Source organism: Antedon mediterranea, chromosome 4 (assembly GCF_964355755.1).
Source record: "Antedon mediterranea chromosome 4, ecAntMedi1.1, whole genome shotgun sequence".
In the NCBI taxonomy this organism is placed as follows: domain Eukaryota; kingdom Metazoa; phylum Echinodermata; class Crinoidea; order Comatulida; family Antedonidae; genus Antedon; species Antedon mediterranea.
Window position 1 is genome coordinate 22,382,599 of NC_092673.1, and position 27,567 is coordinate 22,410,165.

Here is a 27,567-nt window from a genome sequence, read left to right on the forward strand (position 1 = left end):
AGATCTGAATACATATATTTAAAGTAAAATAATGTGTACATTGTAAACACTGTTAAATAGTTATATGTTGACATTCACGATACAACCCATGAGAGCTATACAAGCAAGCATTTCCACATAATCATAATATTCATGACTTTAGTATGTTCAAATTTAGAATGCTTTTATCACCGACTATTTAACAATGTTGTGTGTAAACAAATACCCCTTGCTCGCCTTTGTAACAAAAAAAATTTACATTTTAAACCAAAATGATCAATGCGGTTACAGGATAATAAAATGTTTATATATATGTAATTGTAATAAAATCTGAAACATGGGAGTTTGCCTTTTGTCTTTTTATGAATAGTTTAATATTTGAAATATGCATGTTTTTAGGGCAAAGGTGAATTTGAAATACAATTTGACCTGGAAAAGTTTTATCTGCTATAAAAATCTAGATTTTATTTTGTTTAGGGACTATAATAATATAACAATACTGTTATACGTTTTAATTAATAACCAACGAATACATCTACAAAACAATTATTCAAAATAATAGCCTTCATTTTTTAAGTCAAGAAATGTAACTTTCAACAGTTAATAAAGAATCCCAGTTAAATTGTAATAGAAAATAGAAAAGTATACTAAACAATTATATATAAATAAAGACTGTAACATAATAGACATCATTGTCTTAAATAGAATTATTTAAATACCATAAACTTACAAAAATTAACACAAAGAAGATTTATAAATATGAAGGATTTTATATTATCTGTTGCAACAACAATATGTACAAGTAGCGGTTCATACCAGTAATTGGTAGACTATTCAGTGGTAGAGTCAAATGGACACCTAAAACCTGTTGAAAACCCTTTCAGATCAGAATGGACTAAAATCTATTTTCCAATTAGGCAAATTGTTCGTGCGAATCGAAAGCTCAAGATTAAACACATGCATAGAGAGATTTTGAAGATGGAAACATGAATACGCATGCGTATAAACTATCACTTTTAAACAAATTCGCCTAGTGGAAAATAGGCTTAAGACGTTAGATAGTGTTTAGATGTACAAGTGGCACAACCACTGTCTCTAAGCTGATGAATTATTCATACCTAGAAACTACAGTACATTCAGCTGCAACCAACTTTGACCTTTGAATCAGACAATATCAATGTACTATATTTACCCTAATAATAAACATTTATTTAAATAAATAATAAATATCTCCATAAAATTCATAATTAATACTATTCAGGGGTGAGATTTTCTTTCTATAGATAATAAAACAGATGTAAAGTTATCTTTATACCCTGTTATTTACCAAGTATACAACTCAATAAAACATAATTATGTCTGCATAGCATTATATAGCTGCAGTAAGTATTGTATAAAAGTTTTGATAATTATTAGTTGCTAACATTTTTATAATTAGCTGCTTCTGTATAAAATAAAATAAGGAGAACATCAGCATTTTCAAAGATAAAAATTTGTCAGCTGTTCTGGGAGAAAACAAAAATGTAACCAACAGTTGCATAAAGTAAAGATATCTGATTTTAGTAAGCTGCGTATTGGCGAGTCATTGAAACCATTAGCTGCAACATCTTAAGTTACAATCACAAAAAAACAGAGAAGCTATGGCTAAAACAGAGATTCCTCTATGCGAGTTGAGCTTTCAAGAATACAATCTACCAAAATAAGCATATTCAACATTAAATGGTTTACATATTCAAGATTACTTTTAAAAATATACTGTCTGGATGAAAACTGAATTAATCTAATACAAGATTATTTTATATGCTGTACACATTGTTAATAACATATACATTTAAATATTGTTAAGACTACAAAATAAACTTATTAGTATAACAAGTTTCAAAATGATCACAATTATAAGAGCACTGATATTGTGAAAGCTCTTAATTTGTTTAAAATCTGGTTTTACCCAAAATATGGTAAATGAATAAATTGCAGGACTTACGATGTTAATACTAGATTAACTTTAGCAAAATATAAATGTTCCATCCAAAATTGTGTAAATGCAATTCAGTAATTCATTGACAAACAGTATATTTTTTAAGTACCTTGTTTTTTAAAAATGTATTAAAATAAAATCTGTAATGCATCTGGTTTTAAACTGACAACAATCAGCTTGTATTTAGTTGTTTTACATCCAAATTGGTTCATTTACAATGAATAACTATATACAATCATCTGACTACTTGAAGTAATACTTGGCTAGATATAACTGTGTTCTATTTTGCCAATAGGCTAATTGCTGAATAAATCAATTGCTATACTTTTTAAGTTCCCAACAGGGAAAAACAGCTCATAACAATCAACAATGCAACAGCACCTTTTAACACATTTTTCAATAACATTACTCCTAAAGAGTACATTTTTTGGTAAAGCTATACTGTATTTAAACAAATAATTAACAACTGTATTTTTTTTTTCATTTTTTGGTTAGAAGAGGATATATATATATAGTGATTGATATTTTTTTCTGCATCGACTAGCAATAAATAATATTTTTAACATTTTACAGTTATTCTAAAAACATTTACGAAATGTCTTTGGATAATTTTTTAATATAATTTCCAATCTTCCCCAATAAAAAAAGACAACAATCTAAAATTTTAAAATTGGCCATCACCCTATAACACCCTTTGACAATTAAGTTTTGTCTTCATTTGTTAGCCTGTACATGGCGTCTTCTAAATTTTAATACAGCATTGAATTATTTGGCAAAACAGTCGTCCCCAAGATGTTGCCAAATTACAAGATTAAAGTATATTCATGCTGCACAGCTCGTTATACCCATTGAAACTTAGTTAAACATATTCATTTGGTTAAATCCTCCCATACTTTTAGCATTCCCCATACTTTTAGCAACGCACTCTAAGACTTTGCCATCGCCATTGCATTCAAAAGGTAAGGCATATAAATGAGTTTACTATGCAACAACAATTTGGAACAAAGCCGTAACTCGGGCAATAGGCTCATCATATCATCAAAACGATTTTCTTGATAGTTTACTCGTGTGTAGTCTTCGAGGGCTAGAATGTACGGTGTTTGAACAGATTGCACGCTTTCTTCCTTGTTTGAAGAATCTGCAAAAAAAAAGAATGTATCTGTTTAAAAGTCAATCATAGAAATACAACCAAAAGAGAGACAAAATTAAATTAGTTTGGTACCAAAAATTTGCAATTAAAAAAGATTATCGTGTATTTGTTCTTTTTTATTTAAGCAGGAAATCGTTGATCTGTCAATTAATTATTTTAGTGGATATTATAAACATGTTAAAAGTTATTATTTAGATTCAATATTCTAAGTTCATTCTTAGTATTCAGAATACAGTAGCCAATGCTAAACATTTTAAAAATATTATTATAGAATTACTTATAAAAAGGTTTATTTAAATATGTAATTTAAATATCTATTTTAAAGATCATAAAAAAAGCATCTAAAAAGATATTTTGTCTTATTAGAATGTTGTCGTCATTTCAAAATTAAGACAATAACCAAGGCTAATGTATTAGCCAAATCTCTATTGATTTAAACAACAAGTAACAAATTCCTCGAGGAAGATACACTAATCTTTTACCAGGAAAAATGAATAACAGAGTTCATACAATTTCTATTTATTAACAGAAAATATAAAAGTTGGCAGTTAATCAGCAATGTCATTTGGAAGTGGATAGAATTAATATGTTTAATATTATTAGGAGATATATATCAAATGTCAATGATGACATAATAAAGTGCATAAGCTTGTTTGGGCATCTTAGAAACCATGAAACAAAAGTTGAGAAAATGAGTAGTATAGTTCAGATAACGCTTTCAGATAAAGTTTTATCTGGATGATAAATATAGGGCTAGAAAATTAATTTCTTTGATCTGGTATGTTCCTACAGTATACTATCCAGGTGTTTGTGGTCCAGTTTTAAAAACTGTTGAAAGTAGAAGAGGGATGTTTTATTTATTGTCATACTATAGGCATTGTCATTTGACATACACAAAAATGTATAAACAATGTGTTACATTCATTCTATTATTATTACCTTGATGTAACAGGATTATAACTTTAAGTAACAGGTATTCATTGCGTGTGATACTTATTGTTCTAAATGCTGCAGCAAGTTTTGTTAACCTTTCGACTACCTCGCCCATTTCTTGCTGAAAATTGTCCATATCTAGTTTTAAATCAAGTGTTTTATTCATATACTCCTGCAGCCTTATAAGATTCGCATGAACACAATGTTCAAAGCTAAGTCCTTTTTCCACATCACTATTCTGTTTGAAATACATTGCACGGGTGGCAGTACACAGTAGAAGGAGTTCCTGCCACTTCGTTTTTAGCATATAAGTATGCTCAACGGCCGACAACTGCGTATAAAAAGGAAGGTGTTTAACCCATTGCACCAACTGGTACACAAGATCTTCTCCGAGTGTACAAAGTAGATTCGCAAAACTCTTATCATTAAAGTTGCTCAATGTGGTACCAGAATGTTCTTTGCTAGACAATTTTGAAAGTGCTGATTCTGTTTGTTGCAATACTTCAATAAGCTGTGCTGTTTGCGGTCTTAACTGTCGTAGTTCAGCGATAGGCTTGTTTGTTGGTATATGATTCACTATGTGTTTAGATTTTCCAGCTTCACGTTCTGCCTTGATTGCTTCACGTGCAGCTTTGAATGCTTGCTTTTGTGCACGGTTCTTTCGATTTAACTGTGCTTTCTGTTGGGCCATCAATTGGAACTTCTTCCGTAATTTGTCGTAGTTCTTTGGCTTGCTCTGAAAATAAACATAAATAACAATCTTAAATTCAGTTGCTCAGTAGGCCCCCTACTACAGTTAATGTGTGGTGATGTTGAATACCCAATTTCCCTGTACCACATAACATTCTTCTTTATTCGTATTTTAATTTATTATCATGAATTTTTTAATAACCATACCTTGTATGATAGACCAGTGTTTCTTCCACCAGGCATTCGATCTTCACGCACAGCTGTAAACAAAAAACAAAAAAAAGATTTGCTATTATGCCAGTGAAGTAATCATCATCTATACCAGAGCACAGCCAATCGTACATTTACTTAAATTACAAATTATTTATCATGTAAAATATTAAGTTTTACAGTAGTTGAATTATATATATTGTTACCTAAAACCAAATAAAAAAGTGAGATCTTTAGTGCGAGTTTTAATGATATTAAGACAAACATGTTAAACAAAATAAAAACTAAAGAGTCAGAACCCCCCCCAAAAAAAGTGGCACTTGTATGATTTAAGAAAAACAATTTTAGTTAATTGGGAATGAAACAATTATTTTTTGACCTTTAAGAAGATTAAATTATTAAACTTAAATTTCCTTCATAAATCTCACTGCCCTTGATAGAATGACACGGGACATCCAATACATATGGACAAAGGTCAAAGGTTAGCTTATCATGGTCATCATTGGTGTACATTAATACAATTTTGTAGTACCTGTACAAGTCTCTGCTCAAACCAAGGATAATTCTGTTTCATTGATAGAGGTTTATAACTTTAAATGCCAGGGACTTTTAATAATTGGATTTAATGGTATTTTGCTGAATTTCGCAATATATTTGTATGTCTTCTTTTTGTCTGTACCCTTGCAATAATCGAATGTTGTGATATTATTGAAATTTTTAGTTGTTTTTTGTCAGTAAAAAAAAAACAACAGAAAAATCCTCGCAATCCTGGCCTTGTGAACCTTCATATTATGCAAATAAAAAAGATTAAGAAAACTCAGCTAAGCCAAAAAAATAAACAATACAAGCTGGTAGGTATTTAACATGCAGTTACGTAATATTGAATGCATTCATCAATGAATGAATGTACAAATTGCCAGTTATCTGACCTTCTTAAGGATGGACAATTGATCAGAAGTAGTCAGTTATAATTGTACATCACAAAACAATAGGCTGATAATGTTTGTAACCTTGGATGTCTGAATTTGACTAATAAATACCCTTGAAATGTTAGCTTCCAATCAGCTGGGAACCTTGAAAGGTTATCAGTGGACAATCAATTGACCATTGGTCAGCGACATGAATGACTTGTGGTTACAAAGGAAATTACTATTTTGATTCATAGTATTTTTCAATAAATTTGTATCATTTATCGTTTTTTATTTTGCATTTTTTATTTTGCATGCAGGCGTTTATTAAGACTTCATCTTAAAACTTTTTGAATTTGATTTAAACTCTTTTTTCAAAATAATGTTGTATTGTTAGTATATATAACATTACCATCTAAAACAACAGGTTATAGATGATGCATTTCAATTCAAAATGTGAAAAACAGGAAAATTAACAGGATAACAAGAAACTTTGTAGAGATCAATAAGGATTATTAAAAATTACAACAAACTTCACTGAAATCCTCCAGATTATTACATCAACAATCCAGACAATTTGTAAAGATAAATTTTTTAAATTAACATTTCCTATTTCAAAGTGTATTAAATTAAATAACACTTATTTCTTATACTGTAGGATTAATATAGCAATAACAGTCCCAATTCATTAGTAATAATAAATATTCATTATGTTAATATTTATAATATAGTTATACAACTATAAAACAACAACTTGTAGTTTTTATTAATTTATTCAACTATGTGTACATAACTATAAATAATTTATCATGAGTACAGGTATATACTGTATAGTGTTTGATAATACCAGTATGTACAAAAAATCTACATCAATTATACACCTATTGTTAATCCTTGCCATTTTATTGGTTGATTTCGTATCATGTGACATGAATTATTTCCCCCTATTTCATGTAAAAATGTTAAAATTGTTGTACGACACAATGGGCATGACTTATGTACGACCAACAAAACCAACCCGTAGAGTGCGCTGTCGTAACTATAACTGCTCTGCTCTACAACCAAAAAGCGCCGACCATTTGAATGGCCTAGCCTTAAAAAATTATGTGTTATAATAAACAAATGTTTTGTATTTTGGGGAGAATATTTTTATGTCTTTAAAAAATTGTCAGCCATGCTATCAAAATTCCCTATTTTTTAACATGATAAAGCAATATAATTGAGTTTGAATACTACAGAGTATAGAGAGCAGACTTACCAATAATAATATTGAAATCGACATTAAACCAATAATCACATGTCTGTATATAATAAATTTGAATATCTAGAGTAAGTGTAAAAAATTGTGTACAGTATTTGTGCACCAATTGTTATGCAAACTAGGACACGCATACATAATCAGGCTGGTATTAATGTCCTTGTTTTATGCTTTGATTATATTCATGGTCAATAGACTTAGGGCCTGTTCAGACCTACGGAGTTATGCTTTCGTATTGTACGCGGCGTACAAGTCCATAGGTCTGAACCAGGAAAAGATTAGTGGAAGCCACCTCGTACGACACTGATATTTCGTACGCTACGAAAGCTCAAGGTATGAGTTTAGTGGACGTCGCTTACAATACGAAAGTCACGCATCGATGAATATGACCTAGGTTAGATATCTAGCCAATCAAATTACAATATTCGCCACATCACATCGTGACATGTGCTCCTCATCGTACAGCCAAGCTGATCCATTTGTTGTGATCGGTGAACGTGCGAAAAAATCATACCTTTTGTTTGTTGTTACACTAGGTATACAGTATTATTATTATTAATATTATTATATTAATTAATTTAAAATGTCATCGAAGCGTGCGCATTGGCGAGAAACCGAAGTAAAATACCTTATTTCATTGGTGGGAAGCCCTGAGTTTAGAGATCGGTTGGAAGTGAAAAACTGGCGTAAAAGCACCGGCAACAAGATGTCTGTGTTCAACGAGATGGCGGACACGTTAGATAGCAGATGGGCCATCCTCATAATAAAGAAGGATTTAAATTATATCCAAACGAAATTGAAGGGGTCGTCGTATAAAGCGGCGAAAGACCGAGTAAATAAGTCTGGAGCCGGTGCAAGTACGGGATTTGAACATTTTTCTGCCATAAATGATATTTTAGGCCTAGACCAAATATAAACCCAAACCCCAAAACGATCGGCTGGTTGGTATGCCTGACAACCCATCGATAATGCCGAGCCCAAGTGTTCGGTCTAGGCCTGTAACTCCTACCCCAACCACTACTACTTTTAATAACAACGAAGGTAGGCCTAGGTCTATACGTGCGTTAGAGTTTGGTTAATCGCCAGCGAGTGACATCATATCCGTTTGTAACGCAACTTCGTTGCAATGAATCTGAACACTTTGCTCTTACGACGCTCATTAAAATATGACCTTGGCTGTGATACGAAAGCATAACTCCGTAGGTCTGAACATACCCTTAGGATGAGTTAAATGAACTTAATTGCATGTAACAATACAACAGGAATACTGACCAGCTGAGCATAGCCTTTTAACATCATTTGTAATGGGATGTTGTATGTGTATTGTCCTATTTTGTCCTTAGTATGTCTGGCTTTTCTCAGAATCTGACCATGAGATAGTGTAGGTTACCTGATAGATAGGATAACCCAAGAACAAAAGACCTTTAAAAGATTATATAGTAGAATCTCCTAAACTTGTAAACTTGCCATGAAAAACACACAACAAGGCCAACAATTCTTCTCTGAAGCAAATATTAATGAATAATTTAAGTAAATCAATAATTTGTGAATGCAAGTCTTTCTTTTTCTGTAGAACTTAAAAGATATTAAATTTTTAAGCAGAATAAAGAAAAGCTAAACATGACTGTGTAAATTAAATGATGAAAATGAGAAAATCTGTAAAACATTGCCCAAATATGGAGATAATTGATTTGAACATACTATTTAGTCTATTATTTGCTTGGATCAGAAATAGGCCTTTAAATAATACTGTACTGCAGTTTTTAATATAATTGTTATACAACCTAAATGAAAGTAGCATTTGTTTAAAATATTTATAAATTAAAAAAATGTACAGTATAGTAATATTAAAACTATAATACTGTTTCTCTAATTTCCAAACTCCAATACACTAACTAAAGGCCTTTTCACACAGAACTTCGGCAATATTGCGGTAAGCAAGCCGGCGTTCTTGCCGGTCTAAACCCATTGACACAGAAGGTAATATTACGGTAATTTTACCGTCTTCTGTGTGAAAGGCCACAGTGAAAAGGCGCAATATTTAAAGATTACAGTCTTCATAAAATAGAGGTCGCACTTTTTGAGAAAAAAAAAATGGCGGGCACCTGCGACAAAACATGCCATGCGCGCACATGTTTGCTGATGTTGTTTTGTGTGTCCGTCGTTTAGTTTTATTGGTTTTTATTTACGATGCATAAAATCTATATTTTTGCCCAACACCACTCCGTGCTAATAACTGCCCGATCGTGATGGCCATTCTACAGAAACAAAATCTATTAGGCCTACAAATAGACGCGAATTTAATTATCAGAAGCTGTTATGAGCTAGCACCGGGAGCGCGCACCGGAGGATGTTCCTGCTAGAACTATGCTAACTAGGGCCTAGGCTTACGTATAAAACGTTACAGCAAGTTAAATAATCTTTGGACCAATATATGTTATATTTTTATTATTATTGACCGTATTCTTCCATTGTATTATTTACAAACTAACCTAAAAATATATATATGGATATAATCTAATAATTTGGCCTAAAGTAATTGCCACAGTCTTTCTCAATCAAGGAAAATGTCCCGAATTTATCCATGCTTCACTGCGTAAGCAGGCGTTATATCGTGGACTCTTTCACACAGATCAGGCTTACGACTGTGACGGTAATATTACCGCAATTTTACTAGGTCCAGAGGCGGTCTAACGGAAGCCGGCATTAAGGGGTTTTTACCCTTTCACACATAAGCCGGCGTTCGCGAATTACCGCAATATTACCGTCTTACAGCTCTGTGTGAAAGGGGCTTTGGAGAAATAATATATCGCATAATACTCTTTTTATACTGTATACATTGTTTTGCAATTTTCTGTATATAACTTAAACTATTGATATTGTTGTTTTATCGAGTAATTAATGATCCATTTTTATTGATATATCCTGACAATTAACAACTAATTGTGAGCTGCAATACCATAAAGGGTTCATTTATCAGGAAACTTTAGGATAAATCCCTCAAATTATTTCTGATAAAAACAGACATAAATGCAATTAGCACATGGAAAATAATGAAGAAAATACCCTTAACTGATTGATGAGAAACTTCAGCTTGAGAGGTTATTGCTCCAAAGGTCATAACTGTGCCAGTAAACTTCACAAATGCATATAATAACCTTTTCATATCTGGGCTTTTATTTCTCTAATGATATCATTTCACAAATTTGACAGGTTGAAGCTGCTTTATATAATAATTATATAATAGAAATTAAAATTTGAAACTGTAGAAATATAAGATGACAATTTTTATTATTACAAAATTAATAATTACAAAACACAGTTTGATTTATTTTTATATTCTTTTAATTTATTAATTTTAAAGATATTAAGAATTGCATTGTCTTTTCACAATTGTTTTTCGGAAGGAAAATAATAATTATACAGTGTTGGTCAATTAAAAAGCAATGCAATTGAAATACCAGTTCAAACGAAATTATAAATTTTTAATGCAATCTTAAAATTTCCACTAGTTCTAGAAACATGGAACTTTACTTGTCTGATAATAAAGTACATCTTCGTTTAAATATTTAAATATTCGTTCGGTATATTTCATTTTACCATTATCGCTGGCAAGGCAAGCGAGTGAACAGAGTTGTTTACACTGATGGTCATTGGCTAAGGTTCAATAACATAAAGGTCATCTTATAAATTAATGTTCAGTTTTTACCACTCATTTTCACTGCATTTGACCTAGAATTGCGCAGGTTCACTATGGTCACATAGGAAGTTAAGTGTACAGGCTTAACGCTGTGTTAACTTAATTTCTAAAAACCTTTAGATATTGAACCTGTTTGTATGTATTTGATCACAACAACAACTTTACTGAAACTTAAGTATTTTATTACATAAATCAAATGAAATAGATTTTTAGTGTGATGTGAAACACACGCATTTTTAGTTGCTATAATATTTAAGTCTAATGAATGATAAATTGATTTTACAAACTTTTGAAAAATACAGGTACGGTAATATATTCGATAGAATTATGAAATTAGAAAATAATAAGAATAACGATATTTTTCATTAGAAAATAGAAATAATATTTAAATAATCATAAATTTATCAAAATTATTATGAAATTAAAATTTTCATTTACATATATTTTATAATAGAAGTTGTGTCTTATTTGTAGGACAAACTTTTCGAAAATACAGACTTTATTATTCATAAATTGCAATAAATTTGATGGGATTATGATAAAAAAAATGAATAATTTCAATATCATAGTTGTTTATAGTTAGTTTAATAGAAATAATATTTTAAGAATCATAAATTTATCAAAGTTATTATGAAAATAATAAATTTTACTTACATATTTTTAAACATGATTCATTGATTTGTAAATTGTATTTCATTTTTTCATTTTTTTTTGTAAACATTTGAAAAATATAGTCAATATTGATTGGATTATAATCATTAATGTTAAAATACAAGAACACTTTTTTTGTTTATTATAAATATATCATAATTATTATTTTAAATTATATATTTACTTAATTTTGAATTTGTTGATTTGTGTTACATTTTTTGATTAAATTAGATAATCTTGAAAATTCATTTATTAAGAGAGAATATTTTCAAATTGAATTGTAACAACATTTATTTAATATTGTAATAACATACTTTCCAATTTATCAAAAATGTTCATAACATCTATTCTTAAATTATGAAATTTTGTTGATCCTGAATATTGTAGTTACAATATGAATAAAGATGTTACTATTTTGGAATATGTAACTCATTTAAGTGTTCACTGCTAACTAACAAAATAAATGTTGTTTCATTCATTTCTAAAATGATGCACTTTGATCCAAATACTTCTGTTTAACCTACTTCCCGAACAAACAATTTGCTTTGAATCAATAAATTACTCAAGGTAAATTAATAAACATATCTTTGCTGTAGATGAAAATTGAAATGGCAAAACTTTCAATAATTATTTATTTAATAAATGCTGAGTTTGTAATCAATGTTGGTTTTCATTTGCTTCTGAGTTTTTCAGGCTTAGTTCTGTTATTAAATGACCATGTCCTTGATACAATAGTGAATGACATTAAATAGATAATAAAGTTCCAAGGTTCTTGTCAAGGGTTTGTTTGCTGACCACAAATAGGTGTGGTTTACTCAAATGAATTTCTATCAAACATATTATTCTGAAAACCTCAGACTTCTCTAGAATTTAACATTTAAAAAATTAAAATGCATTTCACAGTACTGTACTTTTACATTAATTTTTGTTTCAATAAGGCGGACAACATAATACTCAACTGTTTCAGCTGCCATATTGCTGTTTTCGCATTTAGGCAGAATGTTGACATTGCCGAAATGTTGAAATCTTGCCAACGCTCCATCTTAAAGAGTTTTAAAATGCATGTATTGTTGCTTTTTAACAGCAGACTTGTAAAATCACAAAGCAATTTTACTGTACTTTTTATTTTTTTAATTATGTCAACTGCAGGAATAATGAATTTAAATGAAATTCATTTGGAATTATATTTAACAATACCACAATAATGGTAACAACAATTGTGTAAAAAAAAATACCGGCATAATAGATGAAAAAAGAAAGAAATTTTTTTAATGACTTTGCATATAATGACAATATTGATTTTTTCCATGTAACTGCTGTTTTTGAAGGGTAAAAAGGATATTGACTTGCGATAACCTTCAATGCAATGTTAAAATTAGTCAAATTTAGTTAACAACTAAAAGGTAAAACAATTTTAATTATTAAAATTTAGGTCAAAATGGAATTAATGAACAATATTCTTAATTTTTTGAATGGATTCTTTTATAATAATTTTGATCGATTTATTGTATGTTATTTTATGCAATTAAAACCCAAATTTAATATTTTTGCGTAGTTAATTTATAAATTAAATACAAAATAATTTTGTTTTAACCTAAGTTTTTCCGCACATAAAAAAACCAGGCTTTTAAAGCTACCACGAATCCAATTGAAAACAGACAAGGAAGTTGTAACGACAAAAAGTCAAAGTCCGATTTGGTGAATAATTAATAAGGAGAATCATTATTCTTATGGTAATGAGTTAGAGGCTTATCCCTCTCTACAATAGCACAATTAATGCAGTTACACAACTGTCTGAAAAACAAAGGTTTCTCAAGGTTTAGGGTATTTCACTTTTATCATGGGATATGTTCTGAAATAACTCATAATATAGTATAGATGAAAGAAAGAAAATTTGAAGAGAAATTGATGAGATTTTAAAAGCTCAAATCATCAATCAATGAGTATTTTTCTCGGTGCCTGTTCAGACCTATTGTAGAGTGTTTTAGTTAAAACAAGAAATGCATGAGTATTTTAGTTGCCTGTTCAGACTTGAGATATGATTTGGTATAAAACTCTAGAAAAAAAAGCACAAACCACTGATACAAAACCAAGTTAGAGATGAAACTACTATATAAGATAACTGCTGTTCTGCTTTTGCATGAAGTTTGATGTACGCATGCACGCTTTCACTTGCGTAATATGGTTATAATGGTGCGTGTTGTGCAGTGGGCAGAATTTAAACAAGCTTCTGATTGGCTTAATTGTGACAGCGTTTATTGTATTGGGAACGTTCCATACATTGCAAATATTATTTGGGCTATGATTCTATTTCCCAAACTACGGATGCCTGATTTACATCTTGGGCATAATACGTACTCTACCCTTATCTATTTTTATTAGGAAACCAAATTGCGATATACTGAAAGCAACATAAATTGTTAGGTGTATGGTATAAAATTGAATAGTGACATGTGATTCTTTACGATCAAGATGGATCATAAGTTTTTTGTATAAAAGGTTAAAACTACCAGCAAATATCATAGAATCCTAATAACCAGGACTGACCTTTTTAGGATTTGCACTCTCACATTGTTACATAAAATTATAATATTTCATACTACCAAGTAAATATGAAAGTTTGCCTGATGATTTTATTACATTTTTTAATATTGAATCCCAAATATTATTGCATACAGTATACCGGAAGTTGATGAGTGAACTTTTGAAAGTTTGTGATATTGTGTTCAACTCTTTAAGGCATTTATTATTTTTTAGTTCAACAAAGCATTTTCATTTTTTTTCTTAGGCCTTTGTCGTTTTTTGTTGTTGAAATGTACAGTATACTCGTCTCTATCTGTCAGACAACTTTAATTGCTTATTTTAAGGCAGCTTTAAAAGTGAATTCATCTTTTTAACTCATACTTTTCGTAGATTTCTATCATTTTTTTTTTTATATTGTTAATGTGAAGCACACTATGTATATTTAAAGTAGAAAGTGTGTACCAATTCACTCATCTTAAAACATTCTCCAAGGTCAACCATAACCTTTGTGTACTGATGGCTATTCTCTAAAAATCAATACACTGGACATTAAAGCTTTTGAATGGTCATTCATGCTAACAGCTTCTGCACAATGATTGACCAATCTACTGTTCTATACACAATACAATCATTTGGCAATAATAATTAATCATTTTCTCTTGACCAAATATCGGTATAATTTACAAAATAATCAATTTTAATAAGTTGTTGCTTCTGGTGTTATAAAATATGAACTATCAAATTATTTAATTCAAATTAAATGTGTTATTATTTACACAATATCCACTAAATAAAAAATACCTATATTAAAAAAAAAAAAACTTCTTCTATTCATGTATTAATCGATTGTATGTTAAATTATTGAGGTGGCAAATCGAGAGTGGCAAATTGAGAGTCACAAACACAAGAGAAAGGCTGTCAAACATTTGAAAATTAAACTACAATACCCATAGTGGCTTGGTGAGGTTTTTTTTATAAAGGACACTGTTAAATTCTTCTTAATTAATTTGTTCTTTGTAAATGTAACTTTTGGAACTTTTAAATGGTGTGCAGTTACCGTGTCTGCTTCTTTGGCCTTCAATCTAACCCTAGCCTCCAATCTGCACAAGCTTGTTGATCTAGAGGTGTGAATGGCAGAATTGTGATCTGGAGGTTGTGCAGTTACCGTGTCTGCTTCTTTGGCCTTCAATCTAACCCTAGCCTCCAATCTGCACAAGCTTGTTGGTCTAGAGGTGTGAATGGCAGAATTGTGATCTGGAGGTTGTGCAATTACCGTGTCTGCTTCTTTGGCCTTCAATCTAACCCTAGCCTCCCATCTGCACAAGCTTGTTGGTCTAGAGGTGTGAATGGCAGAATTGTGATCTGGAGGTTGTGGGTTTGATTTTAGCACAAGTTTCCACTTTGGTTGGTTAGTCCTGATACGGAAAGCCTTGATAGGTATGTTTTTATGTATTATGTAACAAAAAATTTATTAAAAACTTACCTTCTAGCATCATGCCCATTTGTAAACACTTTTGAAATCTACAATATTGACATCTGTTTCGTTGCGCTTTTGTGATCTCACAGTTGCCACTGCCGACGCATGTATACACACGTTTATTCTGAACAGTCCTTTTAAAAAAACCTTTACACCCTTCACATGTGATTATGCCATAATGAAGTCCTGTGGCACGATCATTACAGATCCCACAAAGCATCAGTGATTCTTCATCTTCAATGTCCGAGTTGCTTTCCTCACTTTGACCTTGACTATCCATCCCAGATGATGTCGAGGAGGCTGTGTCCGAGCTCTGCGTTATCGGCTTCTGGTCAGCTTCTTTTAAAAATGGTTGCGCTTGGTAAGGAATTTGCGGTGGGAATTGAAAATGTGACGCACTACTACTTGGAATCACAGAGTATGGAGAGCACACAAATTTGTTCCCTCGCATCGGTGATGGCATAAACGGGGCTGCAGGACTGGGGATTCCTGTTGGATGGTGCCCTCGCGGTGATGAAAGTCCAGAATATGTTGCAGCAAGGTTCGAGATTACGGGTTCGAAGCTGCCAATTCCTGCTCTCGATGTACGAATCAGAAGTGATTCTCTTGCTGAAGCACTTAACGGAGTGGGTAGCATTCCAGGCATCACTAACATTGGTGGAGGGGGTAAGTGATGAGATCCGTGGAAAGGATATTTGTTTAGTACGTCCGATTGTGTGAACATCTCTCCTTTGATGGGGGATGGTGATTTATCGTCTTTTAAATATAATTCGCTCCAGCGTTTTGACGGCGGTAATTTCTTCAATGGTGGCGGTGTATCGTTATTATTTGTCAGCTGACATATTGTCTCATCACTACATCTCTTCATAATCTGAAAATTTACACAAAATGCAATATTTACTAACTAAACAAGAAACACTTATAAATACAACATTACAAATGCAAGATTTTCATCCAATAGTGAAAAAGTAATTTAAATTTGCATGTTCTATTTCTTATCCAATAAAACAATTGGTTGATATAAGACTAATAAAATGATATTAACTGCTATTGGCTATATGAATATCCAATGCAACACCAGTTTCTTGAACTGTAGTTTTTATGTGAATACCAAAAGTCATATCAATTTACATCATAAATTATAACCTTTAAATCACAAAGAATAATTTTACAGAGACAAACTAGCCTATAAAAACTAAATTATATTTATTATCATTCTTTATACTTAAATAAAAAATTATATTATTTTTGTCTGTTGTAAAGAAATTAAAAATCTCTGAATTCATATTTCATTTTAAAATATTTTTTTGATATTATATAAAAAAATTGCTGGATCTAAAAAAAAAAGAAGCTAAATCAAAACGATAAAGTAAAATAGCTGGAAAGAAATTGCAGAGCTTTCAGGCAAAACTAAACCTGTATCATTGCATTAAAAATATATTATTATTATAAGCTTGTATATGTCAAAAGTAATATAATTTTAAATATACTTTAATATATTCAATTACCTACCTGTAACATGTATGAAATATTGACAAAGTATAAATTTGATTTTATAATATTGCATTCTCCTATGTTTGTTCTGTATACCAAGCATATCTATTTTGCTGTTGTTAAATTAATTTAACTAGAAATCACAATCCAAGTTTGATTTGAAATTTTGCAAATGCAAATGGTATACATATATATACAATACAACAATCAAAGTGCTACTGTATATGTATTTCTTTTTGTGAAAAACATCGTCAATTTTAGGTTCTCTTTATCAAAAGACAAAGACAGAAACCTATACAAATATCAGAGTAAATATACAAAAATAATTATTAATCCTTTATCACTTGAAAAATTCTAATTATCTTCCTGTTAATATTAACTTAAATGCTTTCACTTTAAATAGACTCTTTAGAGTTAAATAAAGATTTTTAATTTATTGGGTTAGGGTTAGTTAGACATCATAACACACATCTTTGTAATCAATGTTACAATGTCAATGTTTAAATATTATACAGTAGATAGCTGGTCTACTCAGCTCAGTGACTGTATTATATTTTTTAGTTATAATATATATTTGTTGATACTACCTAGGTAATTATTTAATTAAAAATAATATGGCATAACTGTAGTACTAATAAATAATGCCTAATATTATGTCTATATTGCAACATATTTTTAATTCATTTAGTATTAATATCATTTTGATTTAAATTTTTTTTATTGTGACTAATAATATTACGATTACAAATGTGTTGCTATTCTATTTAGAAAAGAACAAATGTTGCTCTGCTGTATGTAATTGTAATGGCAATATTCAATTTAACATTATTATTTATATAATAAATACATTATATAATCTACTAGTAGTTAAATTTTCAACTTAAAATTGAATAAATAAATAAGTAATAACGAACAATAACCTTGACTTAAGTTAGACTACTTTCGCCGGAATACATACCAGCAAATAACGTTCAGCAGTAAGTCTGCTTAGTTTTAAAAAATAGTATTAAAGACTATTTTTTTCAGTTTACAAAATTCTTTAAAATATGCAAACAAAATATTAAAACATTTCTACGACTTACCGATATATTGGTAAAATGTGTGCCTTGTAAAGCTGTTTTGAAAGTGTTTTAATGTCACCTCTTGCAAAAGCAACGTCTGATCGCATGTAAGCAAAATTGTATACTCCGGCAAATGTAGGCCTAATACACCAACGTTCACAAGTTCAGCATGGAAATAGGCTATAAATACAATACGATTATCCGCCGTGCGTTGCAACTCGAAAGTGCAGGTTAATTAATTATGCATTCAGATCGGGCAGCGGATGGGTGAACGACCGAAGACAGAAATGTCATGCTGACCGTTGACTGAGAGTTTCTAACCACCTTGTGTGCCGCTGTCGATTGCCACAGCTAGAAGATTTAACGGAGTAGCCAAACAGCTGTGATTTCTAATGAATCTTTACTGTAAAAGAAGGTGCAACGACTTGGTTTAATTTGTAGAGAATATTGAGAACGACGACTGTCTGATTTTCTCTTGTGATATTAAAGAAGATTCCCCTGTTTTGGGTGTGGAATGGTCTGGTGTAACCTGTGGTCACTTGGTTAAGAGGGCGCCCTATGACATACTGACCGGTCACTAAGTCATTGCCCGAAGTGACCAATACGGTTAGAGAAAAATCGTTATACATTTCAATAACAATAAACATGGCAAATATTCAATTCCAGGTAATTGAGTACACATAAATTCGGGATAAATTCGATACCTTGGCAAAAATCTTTATTGACCTTTAATTATTGATGGATATAACAAAACATAGGAGAAATTAGGCATACGTTTGAGTTTTAAACGTAATCATGTAAATTTTCATTTTAAAATATAATGGTTTTAATATATAGGTTTGGTAAATGGTACGGCAAAAGGAGAACTATTGAATCCGTTTATAAATTGCCCTGTCCGACGTGCCGACATATTTTCGCTTCTTTGAATATTATATTTTGTTAAACTTAAAACACAATCGAAAACGTGTTTTTATGTTTGGTTAGATTTAATAAAAGAAAATTGTAAAATTAACAATAAAGTTTACCTATTGTACGACCTCATCTTATTAGTTGACATACCCTGAATGTGAAATGAAGCGACGAAGTGCTTTCACCGCGAACAGAGAAGGTCACTGCCAAACCGTGTCGCACTTCTTCAATAAATATATCAAAAAAGCCAACTAATTTGTACTTTTTCTAATCACCTAGACTCTGTAATTTAACAGACAATGTTAAATGACATATTTTAGTTTTACAAGTGACTTTTAAAAAGTAAGGCTGCATCGTTTTGTAATTTATAAAGCTCGCAGGAAGTTTCTGCCCGGTAGCATGATCACTTGAACCAGTCTGAGCAAATGGTAACAAGCTGATAAATCCACCGGCTTTCATGTTGCTTGTCGCTTTATAATGAAAGCTTCCCATCATTTCCACTGCAAAGGCAATGCCCTCTCTTGACTAATAGACCACAACGCGCATGCGCTATCACCGCCTGCCGCTATTGAAGAGGAAATATATTAATGATTTTTGTTCCAAAAATATCGTTGCTTGTCTTATCAAAGAACCCATTTATTGTGAACAAATAAAGCAAGTATACGAACGTCATGACTATGGATCAGACGGTATCGATGACGGTTTATCTAGGTCGAGCATTGTTCGTATTCCAAATACTAAATTATGAATATAAACAACGGTCTTTCATCATGTAGGCGAATGAATGATAATAACATATTCATATTATTTTCTTCATTAAAAGACTACCATATACGTGTTCAGTTACCGTTACTCACACAAATAAAATTAAAAAATATTAAATTGGCCTACTGCTGTATTGTTGGGTAAATATATTCGAAATAGAATTATAAAATAGATCATAAATGCTGAAAATATTTTTTTCTTCTTATTAAATAAAAAAAAAAAAAATATTTATAGAGAGTTATAGGCTGTACGCCGAATAATGCACGAGAGTTAAGAGCGCACACGAACGAGTTAGTTCGCTGTTGTGCGGCACTGACTGTAGTTAAGTGTACGCACGCAAATATACGCGTTAAGCAGGTGCGCATATCAACACATTTGCAAAAAAACCCATACGTTTGTGTTTTAGTAAAAGTAAAGTCAAATTTTATTTTAGAAATTATAATAAAATATTATTTCTTAATAGTACTCTACTGTTATAAAATTCATTTAGTCTTAAAAATATATAAGTTTATACCCCGTTTGTACCATAAACAATACTTTATTTATAAACCTTTAATTAGAATATGACTGACACATGCAACGAAAAATATATATATTATATTAAAGATACATTGTACTTTTTATACAAATTACTGTAGCTTATTTCGTGTAATCAAACAAACATAAAACGCGTGGGTGTGTAAATACGTTGCATTGCAATATAATTGCATAATACAATCAATAGTACACTTTGTTGTATAGCGCCTCACATCACCGACGAAGCATGGAAGCAAGTGTAGTTAGCGTCGGCTTAAAGCGCAAGGTTCAGTATCTAGGTTAATTCATTCTTATGTACATGTATCGGCCCACTCGTATAACCTCGACCTTGCGCGACCGTGACTTTGAATACTACAGCACGACTTGTTTATCCGCGTTCTATTTTCGTTCGCGACTGGAATGTTAGTGTGAGTCACCGAATTCATCTAGCCTCGATCACTAATATTACAATTTGCATTAAGTTTTAGTTATCAAATTCTAAATGAAATCGATAGAAATGTTAGTATAAAATGTTTTTATGCTAAGTATATATTATTTGAGTACATTATCTTACATTTTAAGACTTGTATTAAGCTTTAAATCTTTTATTTTATTAAAATACTGTAAAAGGTGATGTGCGTTCATTGAGTTCGCGGTCAGGTTCACGTCAAGTTCACTCGGGTAACACAAAAAAGCGGGTCGCGCTTCCTGCTCAATTGCTCGGTGTTATTGAACTGCTCTGTGCAGACGAACATTTCCACATTTATGCGCAATATTGCACTTACGATGTTGTTGATTGGGACTTAAGCGAAACAAGAGAAGTGAATGATATACAGATATTATGGTCATAGATTCTGAATAATATTGGCGGAAAGTCATGTATTATTTATGCTGCACATACTATATGCTATATATATATACACTATTTTTCTGTTTTTAAAAATAATGTCAATTTTTTTTAGAATGTTCAATTTATTTTGAGTGTTGACAAAGTGTGCGAGGCAAGCGGGGCATGCGAGGCGCGCCGAATATTTGTGCGAGGCATTATTTTTATCATTTCCAAAAGTACGAGGCATATAGTTTAGAATTTTAAAAAGTGTGAGATATATCTTAACGTGCTATAATAATGTAATGATAATATATAAATCAATTATTTAATATGTCTAAATTAAGTCTAGTTGAATCTAATCCCATGACTATTACCCCCGTTTTAGAAATTCTTGGTTTTAATAATATAGTAAATAACAATTCCTAACCACTCTCTGAATTTACCGATACTTAATCGTTTAATTTAATATCATTATTATTTTGAGACTGTTTATTACCAGGCAGTAATTAAATAGTATAAATGTTAATGTTAAATTGAGGCCTGTTGTTATTTAGTTCATACAATGATTTGGGTAGCTCTTTCATAAATGTCTTCAATTACACACAAACAAGAAGAAACTTTTCTTTTAAATATTCCAAAATGTTATCACATATGCACTTTGTATGTTTTTACAAATATTACACGAACCTTCTGAGAATGTTTTTATTTTTGTTTTTTGTTTGTTTTTATATCAAGTGTTTTCTTGATTGCTTTTATTGTTTATAAGAAAATGTAATAAACGGATCAGACATCACAATATTGTTCAATAGACCAGTGTGAACATCATATGTTTGTCAGCGGAATGTTAATCAGCATTGTACTTGTCACAAGTACATGTTTGTGGTCGCTGTTGTAACATAACCTGTAACAGGCCATCATCGTATGGGTCAAGATCATCCAGGGACTACGCTTTATTCCAGCCACACTGCATCCAGGGTCCATTAAAAAAACACCTACTCGATCGCTAGTGTGTATTCTTCCTTTGAATGATGACCAATTATTGTCATGAATGGCCGAATAGGTACATACGATACTCGTGGTATAACCGTATACAATTCAAATAACTGTCACTAAAAGGAATGTTAAAGATGCATTGTCCCCTTGAAAAAATAATTATTGAACATTTTTTTGTTGAATAGGCAATTTTAATGTCACATAATAGTTATCCACCTTGACCAAAAATTAGATTGAAAACAAATTATTTACCTGAAAAAATGTAATTTAATGCAAACAAATCAAATTGTCTGCCAGCCAATGGATTATTGGTTGAATTTAACCATTTATTTTGTCATTATATAAGTGAAAACATTATTTTTTCTCGTTTTTTTTACAGAAGTGATTAACTTGATTAAAACTACAAAATAACCTATTCAAAGTCTAATTTAATTAATCTTCATTTTTCATGTTTTTGGGAGACAATGCATCTGTAACAACAAAGAATTACTGATACTACAAACATTTATTCATAATTATTAAAAGGTTTTTGTTTTGTTTTTTTCAAGTTTGCAAAAAATTGTCCTTAAAAAGTGACTTTTTTACCTTTACCTTTATAAATTTCTGTTATAAAGGTAAAACTCTCAATAGTAATTTAAAAAAAAATGTATTATATGGTGGAAACTTTATAGATATATTGTCCCTCAAAAACATGAACAATTAAGATTAGGCCTAGGCCCTATAGTGAAAAAAGATTTTAATAAGATTTTACTTCTGTTTCCCTCCTCTTCTTTCCTTCTCATATTTTATTAGAATTTAAATTTTAAGTTTCATAATTTGATGGTTTTTGTTGTTGGACTGAAATAAAGAAATGAATTTCTGATAATTTATTCAATTTCATGTTTTTAGGCCTAATTATAACTTTAAACGTAAAAAAAAAAATTGTATGTTTAAAATCATTTTGTGTTCTGCTGCTGTCTTCTTCTTAACTGCGGCAGAGTGAAATAACTGTGTTAATTTTCATCAACATTATAATAATTAGCATCATTGTGCTTTCATCATCATTATCATTATGGCTCATTAATTATGATTAACACACCAAATTATGTTCAATGTTGCGACTGTTGAACTCTCATACACGTGAATGAGATTACTAATATTTATGTATAAGTGTAATATTGTTTTGTTAAATAAATACATTTAATACTCATTGCCGTATGACGATAATTGTGACGTGGCATTATCTACAAAGTCAAATGACTAGACAATTTCCATTTTTATCTCGATATGTGTTTATTTTGTCGTTATATTCACAACAATTTCCGTGTACACCTTGTTTTTACCTTTATCATATATCCTCTGAAGTTTCATTTTTAGTTGCTTTTTTTTATAAAATTAATCAGGAATTATACATTAACCCACACAGGTAGCAATCATGCTGCTGAAACTATTCTTGTAGGCCGAATTAATAATGTTACTAGCATGTTCAACATTTCTTCTAATTGTTTTCTTTCCAATAACGTTGCTAGTCTTGTTTTGAACAATTTGTTCAATTAGGCCTAAATTTTTTTTTTCAATTACAAAACAATTTAACAACAAATGACACAAAAAAAGCAAAAGCCAAAAAAGTAAACAACACAGGAAAACATTCAAACACTACAGAAACGTGTAGTAGGCTAGCCTAAAAGAAAAAACAAATAAATATTAATTTTATTCAACCTTATTAGGCAATCGGACAAACGTTTAACTTAAAATGTAGAACATGCTGAATAAAGACAAACATTTGCCAACTGAAGAAGAAAGCAAGAAAACAGAAATCGTGTGGGATGATTACAGAATTTTGAATTGAATTGAATTGAAATGCAGAGAATCTACTTTAATATTTAAAATTGGTCTTATTTTCAAGTTATTATTATACCTTTCAATTCATCGAATTTAAAAGGTTGTGCTTGCATTGTGTGCAGGGATTGGAACGCCGTTTACGCAACATTTCGATGATATGAATTTTATGACGCGATATGTGAATGAAATGCATCGATATGAATTAAATGGTGCGATATATGAATGAAATGTTTTGAATTGAATGCTTTGAATTGAATATTTTGAATGAAATGTTTTGAATGAAATGTTTTGAATGAAATGTTTTGAATGAAATGTTTTGAATGAAATGTTTTGAATGAAATGTTTTGAATGAAATGTTTTGAATGAAATGTTTGAATTGAATTGAAAAGTCAAACTATTGGTGGCGTATGTCATTCTCGCTCGCGATTATTTTCTCAACCTCTTAGGCCTAAGCCTGGGTACCCTCATCTCTTTTCTTCCACGCTGCCTTTACAGAGAATCCTAACAACCTGGGTTCGGAAATATGTATTCCAATGTTTCAGGTCTGTTAGGGAGTCTCTGTAAAGGATTCATATTGATGACAGCGTTGAAAGGAGATGAGGGTACCCATGCTTAGGCCTATTAAGAGGTTGAAAAAAAATCGCGAGCGGGAATGACATACGCCGCCAATAGTTTGACTTTTCAATTCAATTCAAACATTTCATTCAAAACATTTCATTCAAAACATTTCATTCAAAACATTTCATTCAAAACATTCAATTCAAAACATTTCATTCAAAACATTTCATTCAAAACATTCAATTCAAAGCATTCAATTCAAAACATTTCATTCATATATCACACCATTCAATTCATATCGATGCATTTCATTCACATATCGCGTCAAAAAATTCATATCATCGAAATGTTGCGTAAACGGCGTTCCATAGATATTGCCTATACTGTATCCTAAAAAATGAATGCTTAGTATATAAATATACTTGACACGGTGGACTTTGAAACGAAAACTAAATACGGTAATTGAGGAAATCCAAGTGAAACAAGGTACAGTCACAAGCATACCACATGCAATTACTAAAGCCTTGGTATTATGAGCACTTGTACGTACGAATTACGTAAATGATTTCACTTATACGCGCTACCAAAAATATAGCTAGTGATTGATTATTGGATAAATATATTATTGATTTAATCGATCGATTAATTGATTGTCATTTATGTATATACGTTTTGACTCCTTTTTTCTGGTTGAACTATAACCTTAAAGCCCTATTGTTTGTAGGGTTATTTAAGTTTTTCTGGCATAAGTGCATTATACTCTTATTTTTGTGTTATAACATAATGGTGTATCTGAAAATAAATTGAATTTAAATTGAATTGATTGTTGTTGTATGTTGTTGAATTTAAGACCATCTATTCAATCAATCAATAAACCTTGTAGACTAGGCTATGAATGAGGTAGGTGCCACCCGGAGAGGTAGAAATTCTCATATGACTTTTCTAGACCAGTTTTTTTCTGGGGAATCCAAATATATTGGGTAAACGGGCTGTAACCTGAGAACTTTCGCGTGAGGGCGCTTTTTTCAAAATGGCTGCCAGTTACAGTAGACTATGATATCTTGGCAACCACTGGTCATAGAGAGGTGATTTTGGTGTCAAATTATTCGGAATGTACATGTTCCTATTTGATGTAATAGAACATTTTGTCAGAAAATGGCCGGAAATACCTCTATTGACCTTTGACCCAATATCTAACAGATATCATATCTCCGTAACTACTCGACACAGAAAGTTGTAATTGGTGTCAAACTCTCCAGAATATAGATGTTTATATTCAGACTAATAGAACATTATCTGTAAAAATGACCGGAAATAACGTTACTGACCTTTGACCCAAAATGCAAGACATTTCTCCCATCTGATCACGTTAATCTTGTCAATTAATTCATTTTGTGCCAATTGGAGGTTGACATTCTCATATTATTTTCTGGACCAGTTTTTCATGTGCAATCCGAATATATGAGATAAATAAGCCATAACAAGGCCAAGAATTTAATTCTTTTACTACATACATGCTTCCCTTTAGTGTTTCAGACTGTATGTCGTGTATTAATCTTCAAGATCGCTCACATCACTGCAATCTGAAAAGTCTTCATATTCATTATGTGTAAACAGTTCCTGGACATCAGTGGGAATCACTGTCTCAATCCATTTAGGCTCCATTTGTTCGTTCCATCCATTGTGTGTACTGTTGTTGACAAAATCATTGACGTCTGCTGATTGCCATTCTTTAGTAATGAAGTGTGCTCTAAGTATATGAAACTCAAGGGTCTGCTGACATAGTGGCAGTAATTATATATCTGTAATCTGGTTGTGTCTGGAAAACTTTCTGTTGAAGATATCATATCTTGCTTGATTTACACTTTTCCCCTTCACTCCATACAATAGTGAAACATACTCTTCAAATTCCTCATACAACTCTTTTGATGGAACATCTGACACTCCAAGGTTGCAGAATGTGTCAACAAATTTTGCTTTTGATTCCAGAAGCTTCCAGCAGGTACGTTTTCCTTTCCGAAAGAAAGCGGAGTTATAATCGTTACCTGTGAAAGCATGGAATCCAATAAGGGATGATTTCTGCGCTTTTGTTTCAAAATGTCAAAGTTCTGGAGACTTTGACATTCCAGTCATTTCACTATCTCATTTCATAGGGTGATGGGCAGAGGGTAATTATTGATACAAACACTGGGAAATACCGAAATGTACTGAAATTGAGTGACATTGATTTAACAAAAGTGCAGAAATCATCCCTTATTGGATTCCATGCTTTCACAGGTAACGAGTATAACTCCGCTTTCGTTCGGAAAGGAAAACGTACCTGCTGGAAGCTTCTGGAATCAAAAGCAAAATGTGTTGACACATTCTGCAACCTTGGAGTGTCAGATGTTCCATCAAAAGAGTTGTATGAGGAACTTGAAGAGTATGTTTCACCATTGTATGGAGTGAAGGGGAAAAGTGTAAATCAAGCAAGATATGATATCTTCAACAGAAAGTTTTCCAGACACAACAAGATTACAGATATATAATTACTGCCACTATGTCAGCAGACCCTTGAGTTTCATATACTTAGAGCAAACTTCATTACTAAAGAATGGCAATCAGCAGACGTCAATGATTTTGTCAACAACAGTACACACAATGGATGGAACGAACAAATGGAGCCTAAATGGATTGAGACAGTGATGCCCACTGATGTCCAGGAACTGTTTACACATAAAGCCTGGTTTCCATTAAAATCGCTACACGCGCAGATGTCGCCGACGCAATCGGGAAGGCTCCCCGATTCATCGCAGTCAAATCGGCAAAGTTCAACCATGTTCAACTTTGCCGATTTTGTCGGCGATGAATCGTATACGCGTACTAGATCCCCGATAAACTCTAGCGTTTCCATAGAATCGCTACGCTCTGTCGTGTAGCGATTTTATGGAAACCAGGCTTTATGAATATGAAGACTTTTCAGATTGCAGTGATGTGAGCGATCTTGAAGATTAATACACGACATACAGACTGAAACACTAAAGGGAAGCATGTATGTAATAAAAGAATTAAATTCTTGGCCTTGTTATGGCTTATTTATCTCATATTACTCGGATTGCACATGAAAAACTGGTCAAGAAAATAATATGAGAATGTCAACCTCCAATTGGCACAAAATGAATTAA

At 31.3% G+C, this 27,567-nt stretch overlaps 1 protein-coding gene across 1 annotated transcript; it reads right to left on the bottom strand.

The window, feature by feature from the left end:
* Nucleotides 1-1,957: 1,957 nt before the first annotated feature.
* LOC140046936 (nuclear receptor subfamily 6 group A member 1-like) lies at nt 1,958-18,697 on the bottom strand. Its single transcript, XM_072091699.1, has 5 exons — nt 18,034-18,697; nt 15,464-16,328; nt 4,938-4,990; nt 4,047-4,776; nt 1,958-3,095 (listed from the first exon to the last, which is right to left on the bottom strand). Exons 2-5 carry the CDS (start codon nt 16,323-16,325, stop codon nt 2,884-2,886), a joined length of 1,857 nt encoding a protein of 618 aa, XP_071947800.1. The 5' UTR covers nt 16,326-16,328; nt 18,034-18,697; the 3' UTR covers nt 1,958-2,883.
* Nucleotides 18,698-27,567: the final 8,870 nt, after the last annotated feature.

Coding starts and splice junctions, on each gene's coding strand:
- LOC140046936 (XM_072091699.1), bottom strand. CDS start 16,325: ATGAAGAGATGTAGTGATGAGACAATATGTCAGCTGACAAATAATAAC. Junction 4,777..4,937: donor ACACTGGTCTATCATACAAG/GTATGGTTATTA, acceptor GTTTATTTTCAG/AGCAAGCCAAAGAACTACGA. Junction 3,096..4,046: donor TATAATCCTGTTACATCAAG/GTAATAATAATA, acceptor TTTTTTTTGCAG/ATTCTTCAAACAAGGAAGAA.